The sequence below is a fragment of the Aquarana catesbeiana genome, linkage group LG03, assembly GCF_042186555.1.
Source record: "Aquarana catesbeiana isolate 2022-GZ linkage group LG03, ASM4218655v1, whole genome shotgun sequence".
Lineage (NCBI taxonomy): Eukaryota > Metazoa > Chordata > Amphibia > Anura > Ranidae > Aquarana > Aquarana catesbeiana.
The window spans coordinates 731,702,169-731,723,909 of record NC_133326.1 but is presented as its reverse complement, the minus strand read 5'-3'; the positions used below and the strand labels follow the sequence as shown (position 1 = coordinate 731,723,909).

The following is a 21,741-nucleotide window of genomic DNA, read 5'->3' as shown; positions in this document are numbered from 1 at the left end:
ATATGCCTTTGCTTCTGCGCGCAAGCTCGGTGGGACAGGGCGCTTTCAGGTTTTTTTTTCTTATTTATATTTTTATATTACTTTTTATTTTTTATTTATACACTGTCTTTAAAAAAAAAAAAAAAAAAAAAAAAAAAAAGGGTAAACATCCCTTATAATAGAAAAAAAAGCATGACAGGACCTCTTAAATGTGAGATCTGGGGTCAAAAAGACCTCAGATCTCGTATTTACACTTAAAAGCAATAAAAAAAAAATTAACAATAAAAAAAAATCCCCTTTAGGACCATTGGGTGGAAGTGACGTTTGACGTCGCTTCTGTCATCCAATGGTATGGAGCCGAGTGGGGGCCATCTTTCCCTCACTCGACTCCATGCCTCAGAGGGGAAAGGACACGATCGTCTCTGTCGCTACCGGTGGGTCCGGTAAGCGGCGGAGACCACCACTGGGGAGCGGCGGGAGGGGAGGGGGCACCTCTCCCACTGCCGAATAAAAGTGATCTTGCGGCGAATCCGCCGCAGAGACCACTTTTATCTGAAAGCGGAACACAGAACAGCCGCAGTATAATGATGGTGGGCGGTCCGTAAGTGGTTAATGTTTCATGAAAAAATTTTTCATTTTAAGCATTTTTTGGGGGGGGGCTTTGATACATTGATACATGCTCCCCAGGGCAGTGCCCATCCCTCCATGCCTCTTAGCCTAGACAGCAGTGACCAATACTCGTTTTTAACATTTGGCTCCCATTGACTTCAAAGGAGTTCGGACTCAGAAATGTTAGCCAAACCCTGCTTGAACTGAACCCAGGTACATTTGGTTTATTCCTACTCAGAAATGTGTATATAGCTCAGCCTCTTTCTGAATAGATATTTATACCGTATAGATCCGTAAAGATACTTCCAGGACACAGTAGAATTAGGGAAGCATTCTGGATAAAATTACGAAAGCATAAAAGCCAGTTGGTCACATTCTGGAGATCACTGAGGTCAACGTTCAGGTAAACTATGTTGTATGTCTAGGTATCTACAGGCTTGGAAATTTCAGTTTGTAAATGGATATAAAACTGTCAAAAAGACAGAATTTAGAGAGTTGTGGTTAATGATTCTTACTCTGAATGGTCTAAGGCAGGGATATGCAATTAGCGGACCTCCAGCTGTTGCAAAACTACAAGTCCCATAATGCCTCTGGGTGTCATGCTTGTGGCTGTCAGAGTCTTGCTATGCCTCATGGGACTTGTAGTTCTGCAACAGCTGGAGGTCCGCTAATTGCATATCCCTGGTATAAGGTTATCAGTGGGGTACCCAAAGGTTCAGTGCTGGGACCCTTACTTTTTAATATCTTTATAAATGATATTGGGTCTGGGATTTAAAGTACCATTTGCAGATGACACCAAGCTATGCAGTGGAATAACGTCCTTACAGGATGTCTCCAATTTACAAGCCGACCTCAATGCTCTGTCTAATTGGGCGAGTATGTGGCAAATGAGGTTTAACCACTTCCCGCCCGCCCTATAGCGGATTGACGTCCGGGAAGTGGTTCTGTTATCCTGACTGGGCGTCATATGACGTCCAGCAGGATAACATGCTGCAGCGTGCCCCCGGGGGCGCGCATCGCGGCGATCGGTGGAGCGGTGTGTCAGCCTGACACACCGCTACACCGATCTTGGTAAAGAGCCTCCGGCAGAGGCTCTTTACCACATGATCAGCCGTGTCCAATCACGGCTGATCACGCTGTCAATGGGAAGAGCCGTTGATCGGCTCTTCCTCACTTGCGTCTGACAGACGCGAGCAGAGGAGAGCCGATCGGCGGCTCTCCTGGCAGGGGGGGTCTGCGCTGATTGTTTATCAGCGCAGCCCCCCCTCAGATCACCACACTGGACCACCAGGGATCGCCACTAGGACCACCAGGGAAGGGGCAACGTGGATGGCCAGGTATGTACCCCATGGCCATCCACATGTGCCCAATCTGTGCCGATCAGTGCCCACAAATGGGCACTGATTGGCACCATTATGTCCCAGATCTGCCCAGCAATGCCCAGATCTGCCCAGCAATGTTTTTTCAGTGCCACCTGTCATTGCTCATCGGTGCCACCTGTCAGTGCCCATCTGTGCCCATCAGTGCCCACCTATCAGTGCCCGTCAGTGCCACACATCAGTGCCACCCATAAGTACCCATCAGTGCCACCCATATGTACCAATAAGTGCCGCCTATGAGTGCCCATCGGTGCCACCTATGAGTGCCCATCAGTGCCACATACCAGTGCCACCTATCAGTGCCCATCAGTGCCACCTATCAGTGCCCATCAGTGTCGCCCATCAGTGCCCATCATCAGTGCCCGTTAGTGCCACCTCATCAGTGCCACCTCATTGGTGCCACCTCATCTGTGCCCATCAGTGCCGCCGTATCAGCGCCCGTCAGTGCAGCCATATCAGTGCCCTTCGTTGAAGGAGAAAACGTACTTATTTACAAAAAATTTTAACAGAAACAAAGAAAAACTTGTTTTTTTTCGAAATTTTCGGTCTTTTTTTATTTGTTGCGCAAAAAATAAAAACCGCAGAGGTGATCAAATACCACCAAAAGAAAGCTCTATTTGTGGGAACAAAATGATAAAAAATTTGTTTGGGTACAGTGTTGTATGACCGCGCAATTTTCATTCAAATTGCAACAGCACTGAAAGGTGAAAATTGGTCTGGGCGGGAAGGTGTCTAAGTGCCTGGTATTGAAGTGGTTAATGTTGATAAATGTAAAGTTCTGTACTTGGGGGCTAAGAATATGCATCATACATACTAGGGGGAGTACAACTGGGGGAATCCATAGTGGAGAAGGATCTGGGGGTTTTGGTAGATCATAAGCTCAATAATAGCATGCAATGCCAAGCTGCGGTTTCCAAAGCGAGCAAAGTCCTTTCTTGTATTAAGAGAGGTATGGACTCTAGAGAGAGAGATATCATTTTGCCCCTGTACAAATCATTAGTAAGACCTCATCTGGAATATGCAATTCAGTTTTGGGCACCAGTTCTCAAAAAGGATATCGGGGAACTGGAGAAAGTGCAGAGAAGGGCAACCAAACGGATAAGAGGCATGGAGGAGATCAGCTATGAGGAAAGATTAGAGGAACTGAATTTATTCTCTCCTGAGAAGAGGTGATTAAGGGGGGATATGATCACCATGTACAAATACATACGTGGTCCATATAGTGAACTTGGTGTTGAGTTATTCACTTTATGGTCAACACTGAGGACAAGGGGTCACTCTTTACGCCTAGAGGAAAAGAGATTTAATCTCCAAATATGGAAAGGTTTCTTCACAGTAAGAGCTGTGAAAATGTGGAATAGACTCCCTCCAGAGGTGGTTCTGGCCAGCTCAGTAGATTGCTTTTAGAAAGGCCTGGATACTTTCCTAAATGTACACAATATAACTGGTTACTGACATTTATAGGTAAAATTGATCCAGGGAAATTCTGATTGCCTCTCGGGGGATCAGGAAGGAATTTTTTCCCCTGCTGTAGCAAATTGGATCATGCTTTGCTGGGGTTTTTCGCGTTCCTCTGGATCAACTGTGGGTATAGAATTGTGTATATGAGATTGTTTGATATTATTTTTTATTTATTTATTTTTATGGTTGAACTAGATGGTCTTTTTTTCAACCTGACTAACTATATAAACTATGTATCATTTAACCTCTTGGTCTTCTTGAAATCCAGGGAGCTCCTTACTATAGTGAGCTGACAACACAGTGACTTTTCTGTAGTGAAATCCCAAGTAAGGTTGCCATCCCAGCCCAGTATTCCCCTGCTGGACTACAGAACCCCCAACCCCAATGTTATGGGGATGAGGAGAGGGGAAGAATCTGTATATGGCTCAGCGCTCCTGGGTAATGGCTTTTATGGGCAGCAGAAACATCTGAGAAGATGAGCATGTGTACAGTTTAGAGGTCTAAAGACTGATTTCCTGTCTCCTCAGAACACGGCGTGACAAGCAAAGTGAGGAATATCAAGTCGTTGGTGAACCTTTTTCTGTCGGATGAAATCACAGGTAAGAATAATAAGTTGTGTTAGATCTGTCCGATGCAAGCTTCCCAGGCACCAGTATTTCAGGCTATGCTTTGTTGCTTGGTGTCTAGGTCTACTTTGTAGACCTGATAGAAATATAAGGTGGCATGGACTTTTTAGGTCACCATCCCAAAAAACAGCACATAAAAAGTTCAAGAAAACTTTATTGACCACAGTTAAAGCACAAATGCAGTATACACTCACTTGCCACTTTATTAGGCACACCTGTTCAAATGCTTGGTAACACAAATTGCTAATCAGCCAATCACATGGCAGCAACTCAATGCATTTAGGGATCAAGGCATGGTGAAGACGACTTGCTGAAGTTTAAACCGAGCATCAGAATTGGGAAGAAGGGGGATTTAAGTGATTTTAAACATGGCATGGTTGTTTGTGCCAGACAGGCTGGTCTGAGTATTTCTGGGATTTTCACACACAACCATCTCTCAGGTTTACAGAGAATGGCAGGGAAAAGAGAAAATATCCAGTGAGCGGCAGTTGTGTGGAGGAAAATGCCTTGTTGATGTCAAAGGAGAATGGGCAGACTGGTTCCAGATGATAGAAAGGCAACAGTAACTCAAATAACCACTCGTTACATCCAAGGTATGCAGAATACCATCTCTGAACACACAACACATCCAACCTTGAAGAAGATGGTCTACAGCAGCAGAAGACCACACCGGGTGCCGCACCTGTCAGCTAAGAACAGGAAACTGAGGCTACAATTCACACAGGATCACCAAAATTGGACAATAGAAGATTGGAAAAATGTTGCCTGGTCTGATGAGTCTGAATTAAAGGTGCGACATTCAGATGGCAGGGTCAAAATTTGGCGCATGGATCCACCCTGCCTCATATCAATAGTTCAGACTGGTGGTGGGGGTGTAATGGGGTGGGCGATAATTTCTTGGCACACTTTTGGCCCCTTAGTACCAATTGAGCATGGATTAAACACCACGGCCTACCTGAGTATTGTTGCTGACCATGTCCATCCCTTTATGACTACAGTGTCCCCATCTTCTGATGGCTCCTTCCAGCAGGATAATGCACCATGTCACAAAGCTCCAATCATCTCCAATCATCTCACCACTGGACAATGAGGTCACTGTACTCCAATGGTCTCCACACTCACCACATCTCATCCAATAGAGCACCTTTGGGATGTGGTGGAACCGGGAGATTGGAATTATGGATGTGCAGCCGATAAACCTGCAGCAACTGTGTGATGTTATCATGTCACTGTGGAGCAAAATCTCTGAGGAACGTTTCCAACACCTTGTTGTATCTATGATACTGATACGGTCCAATCTGCTACTAGCAAGGTGGACCTATTAAAGTGACTGGTGAGTGTATATTAACATAGAACATGGATTGTTGCACCTCCTATTTGAGTAGTATATATCATGTTGTATATCCAAAAATATGGCACAAAGGACAATATATAAATCTGAAAACACTACAGATATAGTGCCAATTCACCTTATGAAGACTGTATCATGCCCACATGACCGCTGTGTTTCAAGACTTCCCCTTCCTCAGGGAAAAATCTGCTGGATTTTCATGATGAAAATGGAAAATGTGATAATAAACAAACAACCAAAAAAACACATTTTTTATTGTCATTGTGAAGATCGAATGGATTTTCCCTGAGGAAGGGCAAGTCTTAAAACACATCAAATAATCCAACCCACGAATACTTTGTGTCATTTCAATGGCCATGCCCAATCGAAAAGCCGAATGTGCAACTCCAAAAGGCATAGAGATCAATGAGGTCAATGTTCAGTTATAGAACAGATGTGTACACAAAAAAATAAAACAAGGGGGAACAGAGTACAAAAGTAGGAAGATATCGATATATGACCAAATGTTTTAAACATCTGGCTGTCCAAAACCATGGGCATGAATGTGGTGTTGCCACCATCCCTACAAGATGTTTGAGTGTTTTATGAAAACTGGGCAGTTTAATGTTCTTCAACACAATGCAATCTCCTTTTGGAAGCCAAAACTTTCCACTTTATGGATGGAATGAAGCAGGATTAGATCTTCTGTAATTTGTTTTTTTCTAGTGCCCCCAGTAGGGAGAGTTTTTTTCCAGGAAACAAGTTCCATTTTCTTTAACAGGGAAGCAAACAAAAATAAAAGTACTTTTCTCATAGAACCAGTAAGGAGCAGGACCTCCACTGAGGGATTCATTTCTGTCTGTGTCCTTTCAGAAGACATCTTTCTCCACTTTGTCTTCTGGTAACAATGTTATGTCACCAATGATGACGAGCAAATTAGTCATACAATCAGATGAATCTAAAAATGTTTTATTTTCCCGAATATGAGATGATTTTGTTCAGCCTGTATAAAGTTATGCAATTCATAAATGACTATTTACGAGACAAGTGCAAAACTGTGTTAGTTTTTGTTTCATTCATTTCTTTGTTTTGTTTTTCGGGTCACTCGTTATGATCGCAATTCGTAAATTCAAAAATTTGAAAATTTGTAAATTTAGAAATTTGTAAATTTGTAAATTTGTAAATTTGTAAATTCGTAAATTTGTAAATTCGGAAATTCGGAAATCCGAAAATAAGAAAATAAATACAAAAATACGAAAGAACGAAAATCTGAAAATTCAAAATAATAATAACTAACTAATAATAACTAAGAAATGTATAGGTATTGGAATTTAATTTCAAATTTGGCTGTTAGTAAACGTAACGAATACAAATTTATCCAAAGTTACGAATTATCCGAGATAACAAATGCCGCATCTAAACAAATGGAACGAAAAAAATGAATAATAAATAATAATAATAAAAAGTCTTTTTTATTATTATTATTGTTATTTATTAATATTAATTTGTTACGTTCCATTGCGGCATTCGGAACTTTGGATAATCCGTAACTTAAGATAAATTTGTATTCGTTACGTTCACTAACAGCCAACTTTAAAATGAAATTCCAGCACCTATAAATGTAATAGTTAGTTATTATTTCAGATTTTCGAATTTTTGGGTATTGGAATTTCCTTTCAAATTTGGCTGTTAGTAAACGTAACGAATACAAATTTATCTGAAGTTACGAATTATCCGAGATAACAAATGCCGCATCTAAACAAATGGAACGGAACTAATTCATAATAACTAATAATAATCAAAAGTTTTTATTATTATTATTGTTATTTATTATTATTAATTTGTTAAGTTCCATTCGTTTAGATGCTGCATTCGTTATTTCGGATAATTCGTAACTTCGGATAAATTTGTATTCATTACGATCACTAACAGCCAACTTTGAAATTAAATTCCCGTAGCTATAAATTTAATAGTTGGTAATTATTTCAGATTTTTGAATTTTCAGGTTTTCGGATTTTCAAATTTTGAATTTACGAATTTACGAATTAAGGAATTTTTGAATTTACGAATGAACTAATTAACAAATTTTCGAATATTTGAATTTACAAATATTCAGAAAAATTTGTTGAACGGGTTTTCGTTAATTCGGTTGTTTTCCTGAATTAACGAATTTGTCGAAATTAATTAAAAAACTAATTCAGAACGAAACGAATTGCACATGTCTGCTATTTACAGATCAGACTCATCTAGAGCAGATGTTGAGGGGAGTGGAAACTGTTCTCCTGTATCCATTATTCCAGGCGGAGAATCTAAACTTTCCCCAACTAGAGTTGGCCTTTCACAATGAAGTTAAAGGTCCCTCACAAGGAGCCAATAGATTGGGGGATACTTCCGGTGTTCCTCTCTTCTAAATCCTTAATGCCCCCTCCCTACTAAAGAAGACACAGACATATTGATCTTTTCATTATTCATATTACAGGTTCCCTTACCAGTGACAATCAGAGGATTTTGGGCGCGGTGGGGAAACTAACAGATGGACTCCGCAACCCAAATGGTATGCTTTTTCCTATTTCGGGAATCAGGGCACCTACCCTCCAAACCTTCATTTTCTCTGAACCACAGACTTTTTCACAGTTATTAATTGATCCTTACTTACCAAAATATTGGTCCCAATCCAATGACACTGTCACTCCCACCCCCAACCAACACTTGACACATCCACCTTTTTTTGGCAGCCCAACCCAGATCCCACCCATTGTGTCCATGTGGTCCAACCTATAAATAAGTTAGAAGTGCCCAGCATGACTGTGAACCTTTAAGTTAATACCCTTTTTATGAGTTACTGCACATGCTCAGAAACTCAAATAAGGATGATGCCTTGATCCTGGGACACAACTTCATCAGGACGGAAGACTGAGATGTGGAACTGTCCCGGCCAACCTGGGCCGGTTGCCAAACATGCTTGTTCTCAAGTTTTAGTGCAGTCATTTTTATATACGTTCTCTTTATTTATTTTCTCAGGACAATAAAGAACCATTTTTTATGTGCTTTAGGTCAGGTAACTGTGCAAAAATAATAATCATGCATTTTATAGTTCATCTTTCCTCAAAGATACAAGGCACCAGATCATTTTGTGTTAGGAGTAAAATCCCCGACTAGCCCCCAATTGCTTTTTTTGGGTTGTGAATCTCAAACAATGGCCTGGAAAAACTGGATTTGCTTGTGTAAGTCTGAAAAATTTGGTTATGGTATATGCAATGTAGAAGTGAGCCACAGCATATGGGTATAGAGGTCAAGGTGCAACCCTTGAAGGAGGTATGTAGAATATGAAGTAGGCACCAGGTGAGCTCAACAGGCCTTGTCACAGGAGAAATTTCTAATGTGTTTTTATTAAAGTCAACGTTTCATTGGGGCACATCCCACCTTTCTCAAAACAAATGCAATAGTGACACCCTTTGGGTTTTATATCCACAACCCCCTCCCAACACCACTCCCCCAATAAGTGCATTAAAAATAATTTAAAAAAGTGAAAAAGTACCTAGCCCTAAGCACAGAGATTACCCCCTCCTGAACCATACCAGGCTAAATGCCCTCAACATGAGGGAGTGGGTGCTTTGGGGTAGGGGGGGCTCTGTCCCCCCATCCCAAAAGACCTTGTCCCCATGTTGATGGGGACAAGGGTCTCTTTCCCACAACCCTGGACTGTGGTTGTTGGGGTCTGTGGGCAGGGGACTTATCGGAATCTGGAAGCCCCCTTTAAGAAGGGGGACATCAGATCCCACCCCCCCATGTGAATGAGTTTGGGGTACATAGTGCCCCTACCCAATCACCAAAAAAGTGTCAAAAAGAAATAAAAACACAGAGACAGTTTTGACAGTTCCTTTATTAAAAAATAAATAAAAAATGTCTCCCAGATGTAAATCCATCATCAATCATGACTCCCGCCGCGCCGCTGGACCCAAAAAAAGAAAAAAAAAACGCTCCTCACTCATTGATGCCCGACTGCCGAATGCCTCCTCTGCTGTTTAACAGTTCTTATACAGGTAAGGGGCCGGGCTCCCTGGTGACATCATCTGGTGACACCGCCCCCCCTTGTGACATCACGGACCGCTGCATGCTGAGTCAGTGACATCACAAGGAGGCGGTGGCACCAGGAGACGTCGCTAGGTGGCCCCTACCTAAATAAGAATGGTTAAACAGCAGAGGAGGCATTCGTCAATGAGTGCGGAGCATTTTTCTTTTCTTTCTCAGGGCTGGCGGCCACGGCGGGCATCATGATTGATGATGGATTTACATTGGGGGGAATTGTTTTTTTATTTTTTAATAAAGGAAAAAACTGTGTGTGTGTTTCTCTTACTTTTTGACACTTTTTTGGTGAATGGGTATGGGTACTATGGACTTCTTAAAGGGGGCTTCCAGATTCCGATAAGCCCCCTGACCTCAGACCCCACAACCACCGCCCCGGGTTGTGGGGAAGAGGCCCTTGACCCCATCCACATGGGGACAAGGTGCTTTGGGGTGGGGAACCACATTCCACCATGTTGAGAGAATGTGGCCTGGTATGGTTCATGAGGGGGGCTGCTGTGTTCCCCTTAAAATCCCTACCAGACTCTAAGGGCGCAGAATGCACTGTGCAGCGTGCAGTGCATTACAGGGCATTCGGCGGGTCGAACACCCGCCAAACACCCTGGAAATTTGGGTGTTCCCTAAACTGGGGGAAAACAGCCAATGTTCGGCCCAAACTCTACTGGTGACATACTTTCTTCTATGTTGGCACCGGGTAACTAGCTGGCTGTTGCTGCAGCCCCCTTATAATCCAAGGCGTATGCAGGAAAGAGTGTGATAGGAATATATTTAGGGTTCCACCCTTAGAGAATGAACTCTCTACCAGGATTAAGCTATTCCAGCTACAGGGATTAATTATATTGTCGATGCATACATCATTTACAAACCTTTGATGAAAGGTCAGCTTTAATAGAAACAGAGATGAGAAAAATCCACCTGCTGGTCTCCAACATAACGAGACCCTTCCAGTTTTTCTGTCAACTACAATAGTCTACAGAGACAAATACCTGTGATTCTCATTCCCCCTTCTCTCTCCTTCTCTATCTCTCTCCCTCCTCTCCCTTCTTTTTCTCCTCTTCTCCTCAATTTCTTCTCTTTTTTCCTACACTCTTTCTCTTTCCCCCTCCCAGGCACCACTGATCCATTGTGCGGTTCAGAATGGACACACTTTGGCCTAAACTGCTACTACCTCTCCCGGAACGCGAGGCCATGGAATTACGCCAAAAAACACTGTGAAGATAAGAAGGGTCACTTGGTGGTCATCACAAGCCTGGATGAGATGGTGAGCATAACAATGTGTAGGTGGTGCCCCTACATAAATAGACCTGTCACATGGGGGCTGCCATTGCTGACCTCCCTCTGTAAATGCTACCTCTGGGTACAATAGCTTGGCAACATTGCCGTTGACCTGAAACAAGTACACAGATGATGAAACTGAGAAATTCAGAAGTCCTGATCTTCATAATTAGAGTATGTGGCAAAGCTCTGTTTATTTCCATCATCCATTCATGTTCTTTTCAATAGCCAATATAAAGGGACTGTAGTGGTAAAAAAAGCACTTATGGGTTTAACTAACCTTTTTTTTTTAGAATTCTCCTTTAAGGGGTGTGGCAGGTGGGTGTGTCCTATGCCTACATACTTTAGTTAATAGGTGTCCCTCATTCCCATTTCAAAAAGTTGGGAGGTATGGTATAGACATGTGCACTGACAAAAAAATTGTTCGTTTTCGTTTCATTCGTTTTTTTGCTTTTTCCGGAAATCCGAAAATTTAGATTTTTAAATTTCCGAATTTTCGAATTTCAAATTTTCGGATTTCTGAATTTTTCAAATGTTCGAATTTCCGAAAAAAGCAAAAAAACGAATGAAACGAAAAGGAAAACGAACAAGTTTTTTTGTCAGTGCACATGTCTATACCATACCTCCCAACTTTTTGAAATGGGAATGAGGGACACCTATTAACAAAAGAATGTAGGCATAGGACACACCCACCTGCCACACCCCTTAAAGGAGAATTCTACAAAAGAAAAAAAGATTAGTTAAGTGCTTTTTATTATCCGAAATAACGAATGCCGCATCTAAACAAATGGAATGGAACAAATTAATAATAAAATTATTATCATTGTTATTTATTATTATTAGATCGTTACGTTCCATTCTTTTAGATACGGCATTTGTTATTTCAGATACCGTATTTATCAGCGTATAACACGCGCTGGCGTATAACACGCATCCCAAGTTTAGGAGGGAATTTTAAGGAAAAAAATGTTTTAAGGAAAAAAACTTACATTTAAATGCCCATCAATGCAGCCTTATCAGTGTCCATCTGCATGCTTGTCCAGTGTCATTTGCAGCCTTGCAGTCATTTGCAGCCTTGGTGTCATTTGCAGCCTTGGTGTCATTTGCAGCCTTGCAGCCTTGGTGTCATTTGCAGCCTTATCAGTGTCCATTTGCAGCCTTGCAGCTTTGTCAGTGCCGATCTGCAGCTTTGTCTGTGTCCTTTTGCAGCCTTGCCCAGGCTGCAGTTAAACTGCAGTGACTTGTCAGTGTCACTGCAGTTTGAAAATGGCGCCGCCGGCGCCGAGATACATAGCCGTGACTTGCAGCGGCTCTCGGCCAATTTCGGCTCCACTCTTAGTCCCGCCCTGGATGGGCGTGACTGTGAGCGGGGCGAGCGCCGCCCATATACAGATAGCCGAGTATACTCGGCTAGGTTCGGTTAGCTCCGCTCACAGTCACGCCCAGTCTCTGTGTGTCCATCATAGGGCGGGACTGGGTGTGACTGTAAGCGGAGCTAGTCGAACCTAGCTGAGTACACTCGGCTATCTGTATATGGGCGGCGCTCGCTGCGCTCACAGTCACGCCCCTTCCCGGGCGGGACTACGAATGGAGCCGAAAGTGGCCGAGAGCCGCCGCAAGTCACGGCTAAGTATCTCGGCGCCGGCGGCGCCATTTTCAAACTCGGCTATCTATGTATATCGGCGGCCGGCAATCGCTCCACTCACAGTCAGCGGGGGATCGCAGGGGATCGGCGTATAACACGCACCCGCAATTTTTCACTGATATACGCCGATAAATACGGTAATTCCTAACTTCGGATAAATTCGTATTCGTTTCGTTCACTAACAGCCAAATTTGAAAGGAAATTCCAATACCTATAATTTAATAGTTATTATTAGTTAGTTATTTCACATTTTCGGATTTTCATTCTTTCGAATTTTCGAATTTCTGAATTTCTGAAATTTCGAATTTCTGAATTTGAACTTTCGAATTTTCCGATTTCCGAAATTTTCCAATTTCTGATATTTCGAATTTCCGAATTCCGAATTTCCAAAATTTCAAATTTCCGAAATCCGGAAATTTGGAAATTTCGGAAATTGAAAAATTCGGAAATTCGGAATTCGGAAAGAATAAATTTGTCAAAATTTGTTAAAATACGAATTTGGAAGTAATCGAATTGCACATGTCTAGTATGATATCTTCCTGACACTATGACCCGTGCCCAAGGCTGGATTTATACTTTATTACCCTCTAAGTCTAGTATTTTGTGCTCAACAAAACAGAGAAATTCCCAGCTTAACTTACCGACCAACCTGCAAACAACCAAACTATCCTGTCTAACAGGAAGCGTCAAAAACAGGGGTTTAGTCTGCATACATTTGCAAATAAGTGCGTAATCTACAGAGCCCCGTCAAGGCCCCCCAATATTTTCTGTAGTCCTAACTCTAAATTTTGAGGGCCTCCACAGTGGAAGCACGTACATTATAATGTATAGGCAGAGGGCAGGTGAGCCTGGAGAGAGCCCACCCCTCCTTAAAGGCACAGGGGCGCACTGGACACCCAGCATAGGGCACTATGGCAGCAAAGGTTCCCAGTGGGCCCCCTTACTGGTATTCCAACAGTAAAAACAAATGGCCCCCGCCCCCCCACCACCACCTATAACTGGCCTTTAAAGTCAGGAGCACATGGAAGAGCAACGCATGCAAAACAAAACCAGAGAAAATTCCCAGCTCAACTTACCGACCTGTAGGGTCACCACCTGTCCGGGATTCACCTGGACAGTTCAGGTTTGGAATCATGCGTCCGGGTTTCAGACTGCCTGACACCTGGACACATTATTCAGACTGGACTATGGCTTCCCAGCACCTTTGCTGGCTGCAATTGTCTAAACTGAGAGTGTCTGTTACATTCTCTTTCACGCTACCCAAAACCAGCGCTAACAATCCCCCCTCCCCACACACACAGACAGGAGAGGAGAGAGGGATCGATCTGCACCTCTTCCTCCCACCCCTCCCCCTCTGTGTCTGCACACACTCCAATCCCCGGCACTGTGCTTCAGAAAAGGAAAGTCAGGGGTTGGAAATTTGAAGTCCAGCAGCCTCAGATACATCTGGATGAGAGGTGCTGACTGCCAAAGGGTGAGTGAGCTCACCATCCATCCCCGTCTGTAACTGAAGTCACCCGCCTTCTCTCTCCTGACTCTGAGTGAGTACACTAAGGGGAATCAGGGTTCTCAGAGCACCTCTTACATCAGAGTTCACCTTTACACCAGAAGCCACAGTGTTCCCCCTTACATCAGAGTCCTCTCCGTACATCAGAGTTCTCAGTGTTCCCCCTTAAATCAGGGTTCCCAGAGCATCCCTTATGTTAGAGTCCCCAGAGTTCTCCCTTACATCAGAGTCTGCAGAGTCCCCCCCTTACAGTGAATGAGAACTCTGCAAGCTCAGATGTAAAGGGGAACTCTGTGGACTCTGATGTAAAGGGGAACTCTGTGGACTCTGATGTAAAGGGGAACTCTGTGGACTTGGATGTAAAGGGGGACTCTGTGGACTCTGATGTAAAGTGGGACTCTGTGGAGTCTGATGTAAAGGGGAACTCTGTGCACTCTGATGTAAAGGGGGACTCTGTGGACTCTGATGTAAAGGGGGACTCCGTGGAGTCTGATGTAAAGGGGAGCTCTGTGGACTCTGATGTAAAGGGGAACTCTGTGGAGTCTGATGTAAAGGGGAACTATGTGGACTCTGATGTAAAGGGGAACTCTGTGGAGTCTGATGTAAAGGGGGACTCTGTGGACTCTGATGTAAAGGGGGACTCTGTGGAGTCTGATGTAAAGGGGGACTCTGTGGAGTCTGATGTAAAGGGGGACTCTGTGGACTCTGATGTAAAGGGGGACTCTGTGGAGTCTGATGTAAAGGGGGACTCTGTGGACTCTGATGTAAAGGGGGACTCTGTGGAGTCTGATGTAAAGGGGGACTCTGTGGAGTCTGATGTAAAGGGGGACTCTGTGGAATCTGATGTAAAGGGGGACTCTTGTTATTAACTTTATTTAATGTTATTTAATAGCAAAATCTATGTATAGTTTATATTATAAAAAAAAAATTGCTGTGTGCCCGGTTTGACTTGAAGAAAAGGTGGCAACCCTACCGACCATCCTGTGACCAACTAAATGATCCTGTCTAACAGTATGCGTTAAAAACAGGGGTTTAGTCTAGAGCTGCACCATTCTGGCTAAAATGAGAATCGCAATTTCTTTTGCTTAGAATAAAGATCACGATTCTCGCCGCGTAACATCATCTTTCACATTATACAGAAAAATTGGACTAACTTTACTGTGTAGTTTTTTTTTAAATTTATTAAAGTGTATTTTTTCTAAAAAAAATTACATCTGAAAGACCGCTGCGTAACTACAGCGTGACATAAAATATTGCAACAATCACCATTTTATTCTCTAGGGACTCTGCTAAATATATATATATATATATATAATGTTTGGGGGTTCAATGCAATTTTCTAGCAAAAAAATACTGATTTTAACATGTAAGCAACAAATGCCAAAAAAGGTTTAATCCTTAAAGGGGTTGTAAACCCTCGCGGTTTGCATTCTATACATTAAAGTGAAAAACCTTCTGTGGTGCATCTGCCCCCCAGAGCCCCCCTTATACCTACCTGAAAACGATCGTTCCAGAGACGGGGATGAGCACAGCAGGTCCAGCCGCTGTCTCGGGTCCTCATTGGATAGACTGATAGCAGCGGGAGCCATTGGACTCGGGAGCGCGCCCGCACGAGTGCCCCTCCATGGAAAGTGGCTCTCCGTGGGGGGAGGGGGAACTTCAGAAGAGGAGGAGCCAGGAGCACTGCTGGGGGACCCCAGAGGAGGAGGATCGGGCCACTCTGTGCAAAACCCTTGCACAGAGGAGGTAAGCATAACTTGTTTGTTATTAAAAAAAAAACCTTTACAACCCTTTTAAGTGGTTGAACCGACCTCATTTACAGACCAAAGTTCATCCCTTTGATCTAAAAGAGCAAAATGTTACAATGTTTCTCTTTCGAGATGTTGTGAGAAACTTCGCAAGCTGCCTCTTTTTTGAGGTTTTTTTTTTTTTACAGCTGTCGGCTTGAGCAGAGAAATCGTGATCTTGATTCTTTAACAATTAATCGTGCAGCTCTAGTCTGCACACATTTGCAAATACATGCGTAAACTACAGAGCCCCGTCAAGGCACCCCGGTGTTTTCTGTTAGACATGTGCACTGACAAAAAATTGGTTCGTTTTCGTTTTTCTTTTCATTCGTTTTTTTTTTTTTGCTTTTTTCGGAAATTCAGAAATTCGAAAATTCAGAAATTCGAAAATTCGGAATTCAGAAATTCAGAAATCTGAAAAATCAGGTTTTCAAATTTCCGAATTTCCAAATTCTGAATTTTCAAATTTTCGAATTCCGAATTTTTGAATTTTTGAATTTCCAAATTTTGAATTTTCGGATTTCCGAATTTTCAAATTTTCACATTTTCAAATTTTAGAAACTTTGAATTTCTGAATTTTTGAATTTCCGAATTTCGGAAATTCGGAATTCGAAAATTCGAAAATTTGGAAATTTGGAAATTCGGAATTCAAAAATTCGAATTCCGAATTTCCAAATTTTCGAATTCCGAATTTCTGAATTTTGGTGAATTCAAAAATGTTAAAATCCGAAAATCTGAAAAAAAGAAATAAAATCAGTAAAATTCTAAATAATAACTAACTAATAATAACTAACTATTAAATTATAAGTATTGGAATTTCCTTTCAAATTCGGCTGTTAGTGAACGTAACGAATACAAATTTATCCGAAGTTACGAATTATCCAAAATAACGAATGCTGCATCTAAACAAATGGAATGGAACAAATTAATAATAAATAATAATAATAAAAAGGTTTTATTATTATTATTATTGTTATCTATTATTATTAGATCATTACGTTCCATTCATTTAGATACGGCATTCGATATTTCAGATAATTTGTAACTTCGGATAAATTCGTACTTGTTACGCTCACAAACAGACAAATTTGAAAGGAAATTCCAATAGTTATAATTTAATATTTATTATTAGTTAGTTATTATTTCAGATTTTCATTCTTTTGAATTTTCAGATTTTCATTCTTATTTTAGAATTTTCGAATTCCAAATTTTTGAATTTTCAAATTTACAAAATTTAGAATTTTCGAATTTTCGAACTTCCCGATCTCCGAAATTTGTAATTTCCAATTTCCGAAATTCCGAAATTCCGAATTTTCGCAAATTTGAAAATTCGGAAATTTGAATATTCGGAAATTCAGAAAATTGGAAATTGCGGAAATTGAAAAATTTGGACATTTGGGAATTTCGGAATTAACGAATTTGTCAAACTAAACAAATTGCACGAGTCTATTTTCTGTATTCCTATCTCAAAATTTTGAGAGTGGCCATTTGTTTGTAGTGTTGGAATATCGGTGAGGGGTCACATTGGACACCTTTGTTGCTATTATGCTCTATGCTGGGTGTCCAGTGCGCCCCTGTGCCCTTAAGGGGTGGGCTCCCTCCAGGCTCACCTGCCCTCTGCCTATACATTATAATACATGTTCTTCTACTGTGGAAGCTCTCAAAGTTTAGAGTTAGGACTACAGAAAATATTGGGGTGCCTTGATGGGGCTCTGTAGCTTACGCATGTATTTGCAAATGTGTGCAGACCAGTGGCGGTGCGTCCTTTAAGGGTGCACGGGTGCCGTCCCCTCTCTCCAGCCACCCCCTCTGTGTATAATAGATAGATTCATGCATTGCATGAATCTATCCAGGGCCGTTGTAGCCACCCCCTATTCAGGCGCCCGGCCCCTTTACGGACTCCGGGCGCCTGAATTACAGCGGCGGGGGGTGTTTTTAAGCACCTGATTAGAGCCATAGGCTTTAATAGGCTTCAAAAGACGTGACCTGCAATTCACCCAGGTGTGTTAGAGAAGCAAATTAATATTCGCTTTCCTAACACTGAACCGCCTCTTAGCCAATCAGGTGCGTGGGTCTGTTACCTGTCACCTGATTGGCTGAAAAGACAGGTGCTAAGATCGGAGGAGCGGAGGAGACGCATGGAGGACACAGGAGCCGCTGCAAGGTTCCGCCGCCATCACCCGCTGCCTGACAGAGACAGGGTAAGTGCCGGGCAGACAGAGAGCGGGCCGGGGGGTTACATTGGCACTATTTGATGGTTACAGTGGCAGTGTTTGATGGGCACAGTGGCTGTGTTTGATGGGCACAGTGGCTGCGTTTGATGGGCACAATGGCTGCATTTGATGGGCACATTGGCTGCGTTTGATGGGCACAGTGGCTGCATTGATGGGCACAGTGGCTGTGTTTGATGGGCACTGTGGCTGTATTTGATGGGCACAGTGGCTGCGTTTGATGGGCACAATGGCTACGTTTGATGGGCACATTGGCTGCGTTTGATGGGCACAGTGGCTGCATTGATGGGCACAGTGGCTGCGTTTGATAGGCACTGTGGCTGCGTTTGATGGGCACAGTGACTGCATTTGATGGCACAGTGGCAGCGTTTGATGGGCACAGTGGCTGCGTTTGATGGGCACTGTGGCTGCGTTTGATGGGCACAGTGACTGCATTTGATGGGTACAGTGGCTGCAATTGATGGCACAGTGGCTGTGTTTGATGGGTACAGTGGCTGCAATTGATGGCACAGTGGCTGTGTTTGATGGGTACAGTGGCTGCAATTGATGGCACAGTGGCATTGTCTGATGGCACAGTAGCTGCATTTGATGGACACAGAGAGGCTGCAATTGATGTTTTTTTTTCAGAATTTTTCAGTTTGTTTGCGCCCCCCCCCCCCAAAGATTTTGAGCACCAGCCGCCACTGGTGTAGACTAAACTCCTGTTTTGAATGCATACTGTTAGACAGGACAATTCGGTTGGTTAGCAGGCTGGTCGGTAAGTTGAGCTTGGAATTTCTTTGATTTTATTTTCAATGCATTGCCTTTCAATGTGCACCTTCCTGCCTTCCTGCCTTCCTGCAAAGGCCAGTTATAGGTGAGGGCAATGACCATTTCTTTGTACTATTTTGTGCTGCCCCCTCCAGTCCCCAGCTAACCTACTTAAGCACCACACTAACAAGAGTAGACAACATAGCCAGAAAAGGAAAACCAAGGCTTGGGCAGAAATCCTAAGAGAGATAATCCACTCCCTATCCATCAATACACAATAATGCCGTGTACATACGAGCTGACTTTTTACGACTGGACTGGTCCGACGGACCGAATCCGGCGGACAATCCGACCATGTGTGGGCTCCATCGGACCTGCAGCAGACTTTTTCGGTTGAAAATCTGACAAACTTTAGAGTTGGAACATGTTTCAAATTTGTCCGACGGACTCGAGTCCGGTCGAAAAATCCGGTCGTCTGTATACTAGTCCGACGGACGAAAAATGACGCTAAGGCAGCTATTGGCTACTGGCTATGCACTTCCTTATTTTAGTCTGGTCTTACGTCATCACATATGAATCCGTCTGACTTTAGTGTGATCATGTGTAGGCAAGTCTGTTTGTTAGAGAGTCCATTGAAAGTCCGTCGGAATTCCGTCGAAGGTCCGTCGGAAAGACCGTCGGACTTTTGATGCCGAAAAGTCCACCCGTGTGTACACGGCATTAGATTTGACAACACAGACACAGAAAGAACACCAGGGCTGGGGCAAAAATCCTAAGAAAGTCATTCCACCCACCCATCATCAATATAACGCAAGACCTAACAACATATCCAGACATAGAACACCAAGGTTGGGGCAGAAAGAGACATTTCCCTTATGCCACGAACACACGAGCGGACTTTGACGGACTGGACTCCGAAGGACTTTTCGACGGAGTTCCGATGGAGTTCCAACAAAACGGACTTGCCTACACACGATCACACCAAAGTCAGACTGATTTGAACATGATGACGTACGACCGGACTAGAATAAGGAAGTTCGTAGCCAGTAGCCAATAGCTGCCCTAGAGTCATTTTTGGTCCGTCGGACTAGCATACAGACGAACTGATTTTTCGATAGGACTCAAGTCCATCGGAAAGATTTGAAACATGTTCTATTTCTAAAGTCCGTCAGATTTTTTGACAGAAAAGGTCCGATGAAGCCCACACGTGATCAAATTGTCCGACGGATTCGTTCCGTCGGACCTTTGCTGTCGAAAAGTCCGGTCGTGTGTACACGGCATTACTCTCCATTTATACATAACAAGACTAGACATCATAGCCCCAGAAGGAACACCAAAGCTGGGGCATAAAGTCTGAGAGAGATTTTTCTGCCCACTATCCATCAATACACAACAGAACTTGACAACATAGCCAAAGAAGGAACACCAAGGCTGGGGAAGAAAGCTTAAGAGATACACATTGAAACATCGTGCACACTCTCTATCAATACACAACAAGATTAAACAATACAGCAACAGAAGGAACACCAAAACTTGGGCATAAAGGCTGAGAGAAACATTCTGCCCACTCCCCATCAATGCATAACAAGATCGGACAACATATCCACAGAAAGAACCACAAGCCTGGGGAAAAAGAACTGATTGGACTTTCTGCCTACTTTCCACCAATACACAACAAGACTAGACAATGTAGCCACAGAAGTAACATCAAGGCTGTGGCAGAAAGATTCAGGGAGACACATTCTGCCCACCCTCTATCAATACACAACAAGATTAGACAATATAGTCACAGATAAAACTCAAAGAATGGGAAAGAAAGACTGAGAGATATTATGAAAGACCGAGAGACATTATGAACACCCCCCCCCCATCAATACAGAACAAGATTAAACAATGTAGTCACAGATAGAACCTTAAGACTGGGGCAAAAAGACTGAGAGAGAAATTCCACCTGCTCTGTATCAATACACAAGACTAGGACAGCCACAGAAGAAACAAGGGGCATAAAGACAAATTCTGCCCACTTCTCATTAATACACAGCAAGATTAAACAGTGTAGCCACAGATAGAACCCAAAGACTGGGTCAGAAACCCTGAGAGAGGCCTTCTGCCCATGCTCAATCAATACACAACAAAACTAGACAACATAACTACAGAAGGAACATCAAGGGCGGAGCAGAAAGACTGATAGACATCCTGCCCAGTGCCCACTCGTCATCAGTACTCCTACAATAACACATGGAAGAGCAAGCTAACTACACCCACACTACTCTACTAGTCGTTTTGTTCTAGTTGTAGACATTAGAGTGTAAGCTCTTATGGGGATTATATAAAATATTATGTAGTGAATTTTTTTTTTATATAGAATTTTCTACGAGACATTGCACAGTCCCAGAGTTTGTGGATCGGTCTTTCAAATGATAAGGAAATCTGGAAGTGGGTGGACGGCACACCTTATGAGAGATCTCCAAAGTAAGACACTGATCTTCTTCCTTCTCACATTACCTTCAATAAACAAAACAATGTTCCCTTTTCTGTGCAGATGTTGGACCTTTTACCTAAAACAGTCTACTTGTAGGCTTTAATCGAGCTTTAAAAGTCACCTGCTTTGACTTTTTAGACTTTGTCAACAGTTACAGTCAGTATCAGCAGTGGCCAAGTGACCCAGTGACTAATGTCCTTTTTTTTTCCGGCAGGTTCTGGAAAGAGGGGGAGCCTTTTATCTGGGATGACGGTGACCTCCACTTTGAACGTTTCTGGGATAGCTCTGAATTATTCCCTGTACTCCACCGTGATAACTGTGGTTGTTTGGAAGACGGAGAGAGCTGGAGCTCTTCTTCCTGCTCCAATAGTTACCAATATGTCTGTGAGAAGAAGACATTGTGACCTATAGACTTCTCCTGATATCTCCATCTCCTCATTACTCCTTCACCATACTGCAGTGATGGAGAATCTAATAACAAAGCAAAATGTATCCTGCTGGGCACTCTGGAACTTGGAGTACCTTGTGATGAGGGTTCCTCAAAATGTCTACACCCTATCTCCAGCCTTCAATTTATTAAACAACTAAACTCCA

The 21,741-nt window shown here is 42.9% G+C and overlaps 1 protein-coding gene across 1 annotated transcript in view; it reads left to right on the top strand.

The window, feature by feature from the left end:
* Positions 1–21,741, top strand: part of LOC141133825 (asialoglycoprotein receptor 1-like) — a 29,365-nt gene extending 7,624 nt beyond the window's left edge. The window contains exons 6-10 of the mRNA XM_073623386.1: positions 3,956–4,027; positions 7,864–7,938; positions 10,580–10,731; positions 21,031–21,137; positions 21,362–21,741. Coding sequence (XP_073479487.1) covers positions 3,956–4,027; positions 7,864–7,938; positions 10,580–10,731; positions 21,031–21,137; positions 21,362–21,551 — 596 coding nt within the window. The 3' untranslated portion in view covers positions 21,552–21,741. The remainder of the gene's footprint in view (positions 1–3,955; positions 4,028–7,863; positions 7,939–10,579; positions 10,732–21,030; positions 21,138–21,361) is intronic.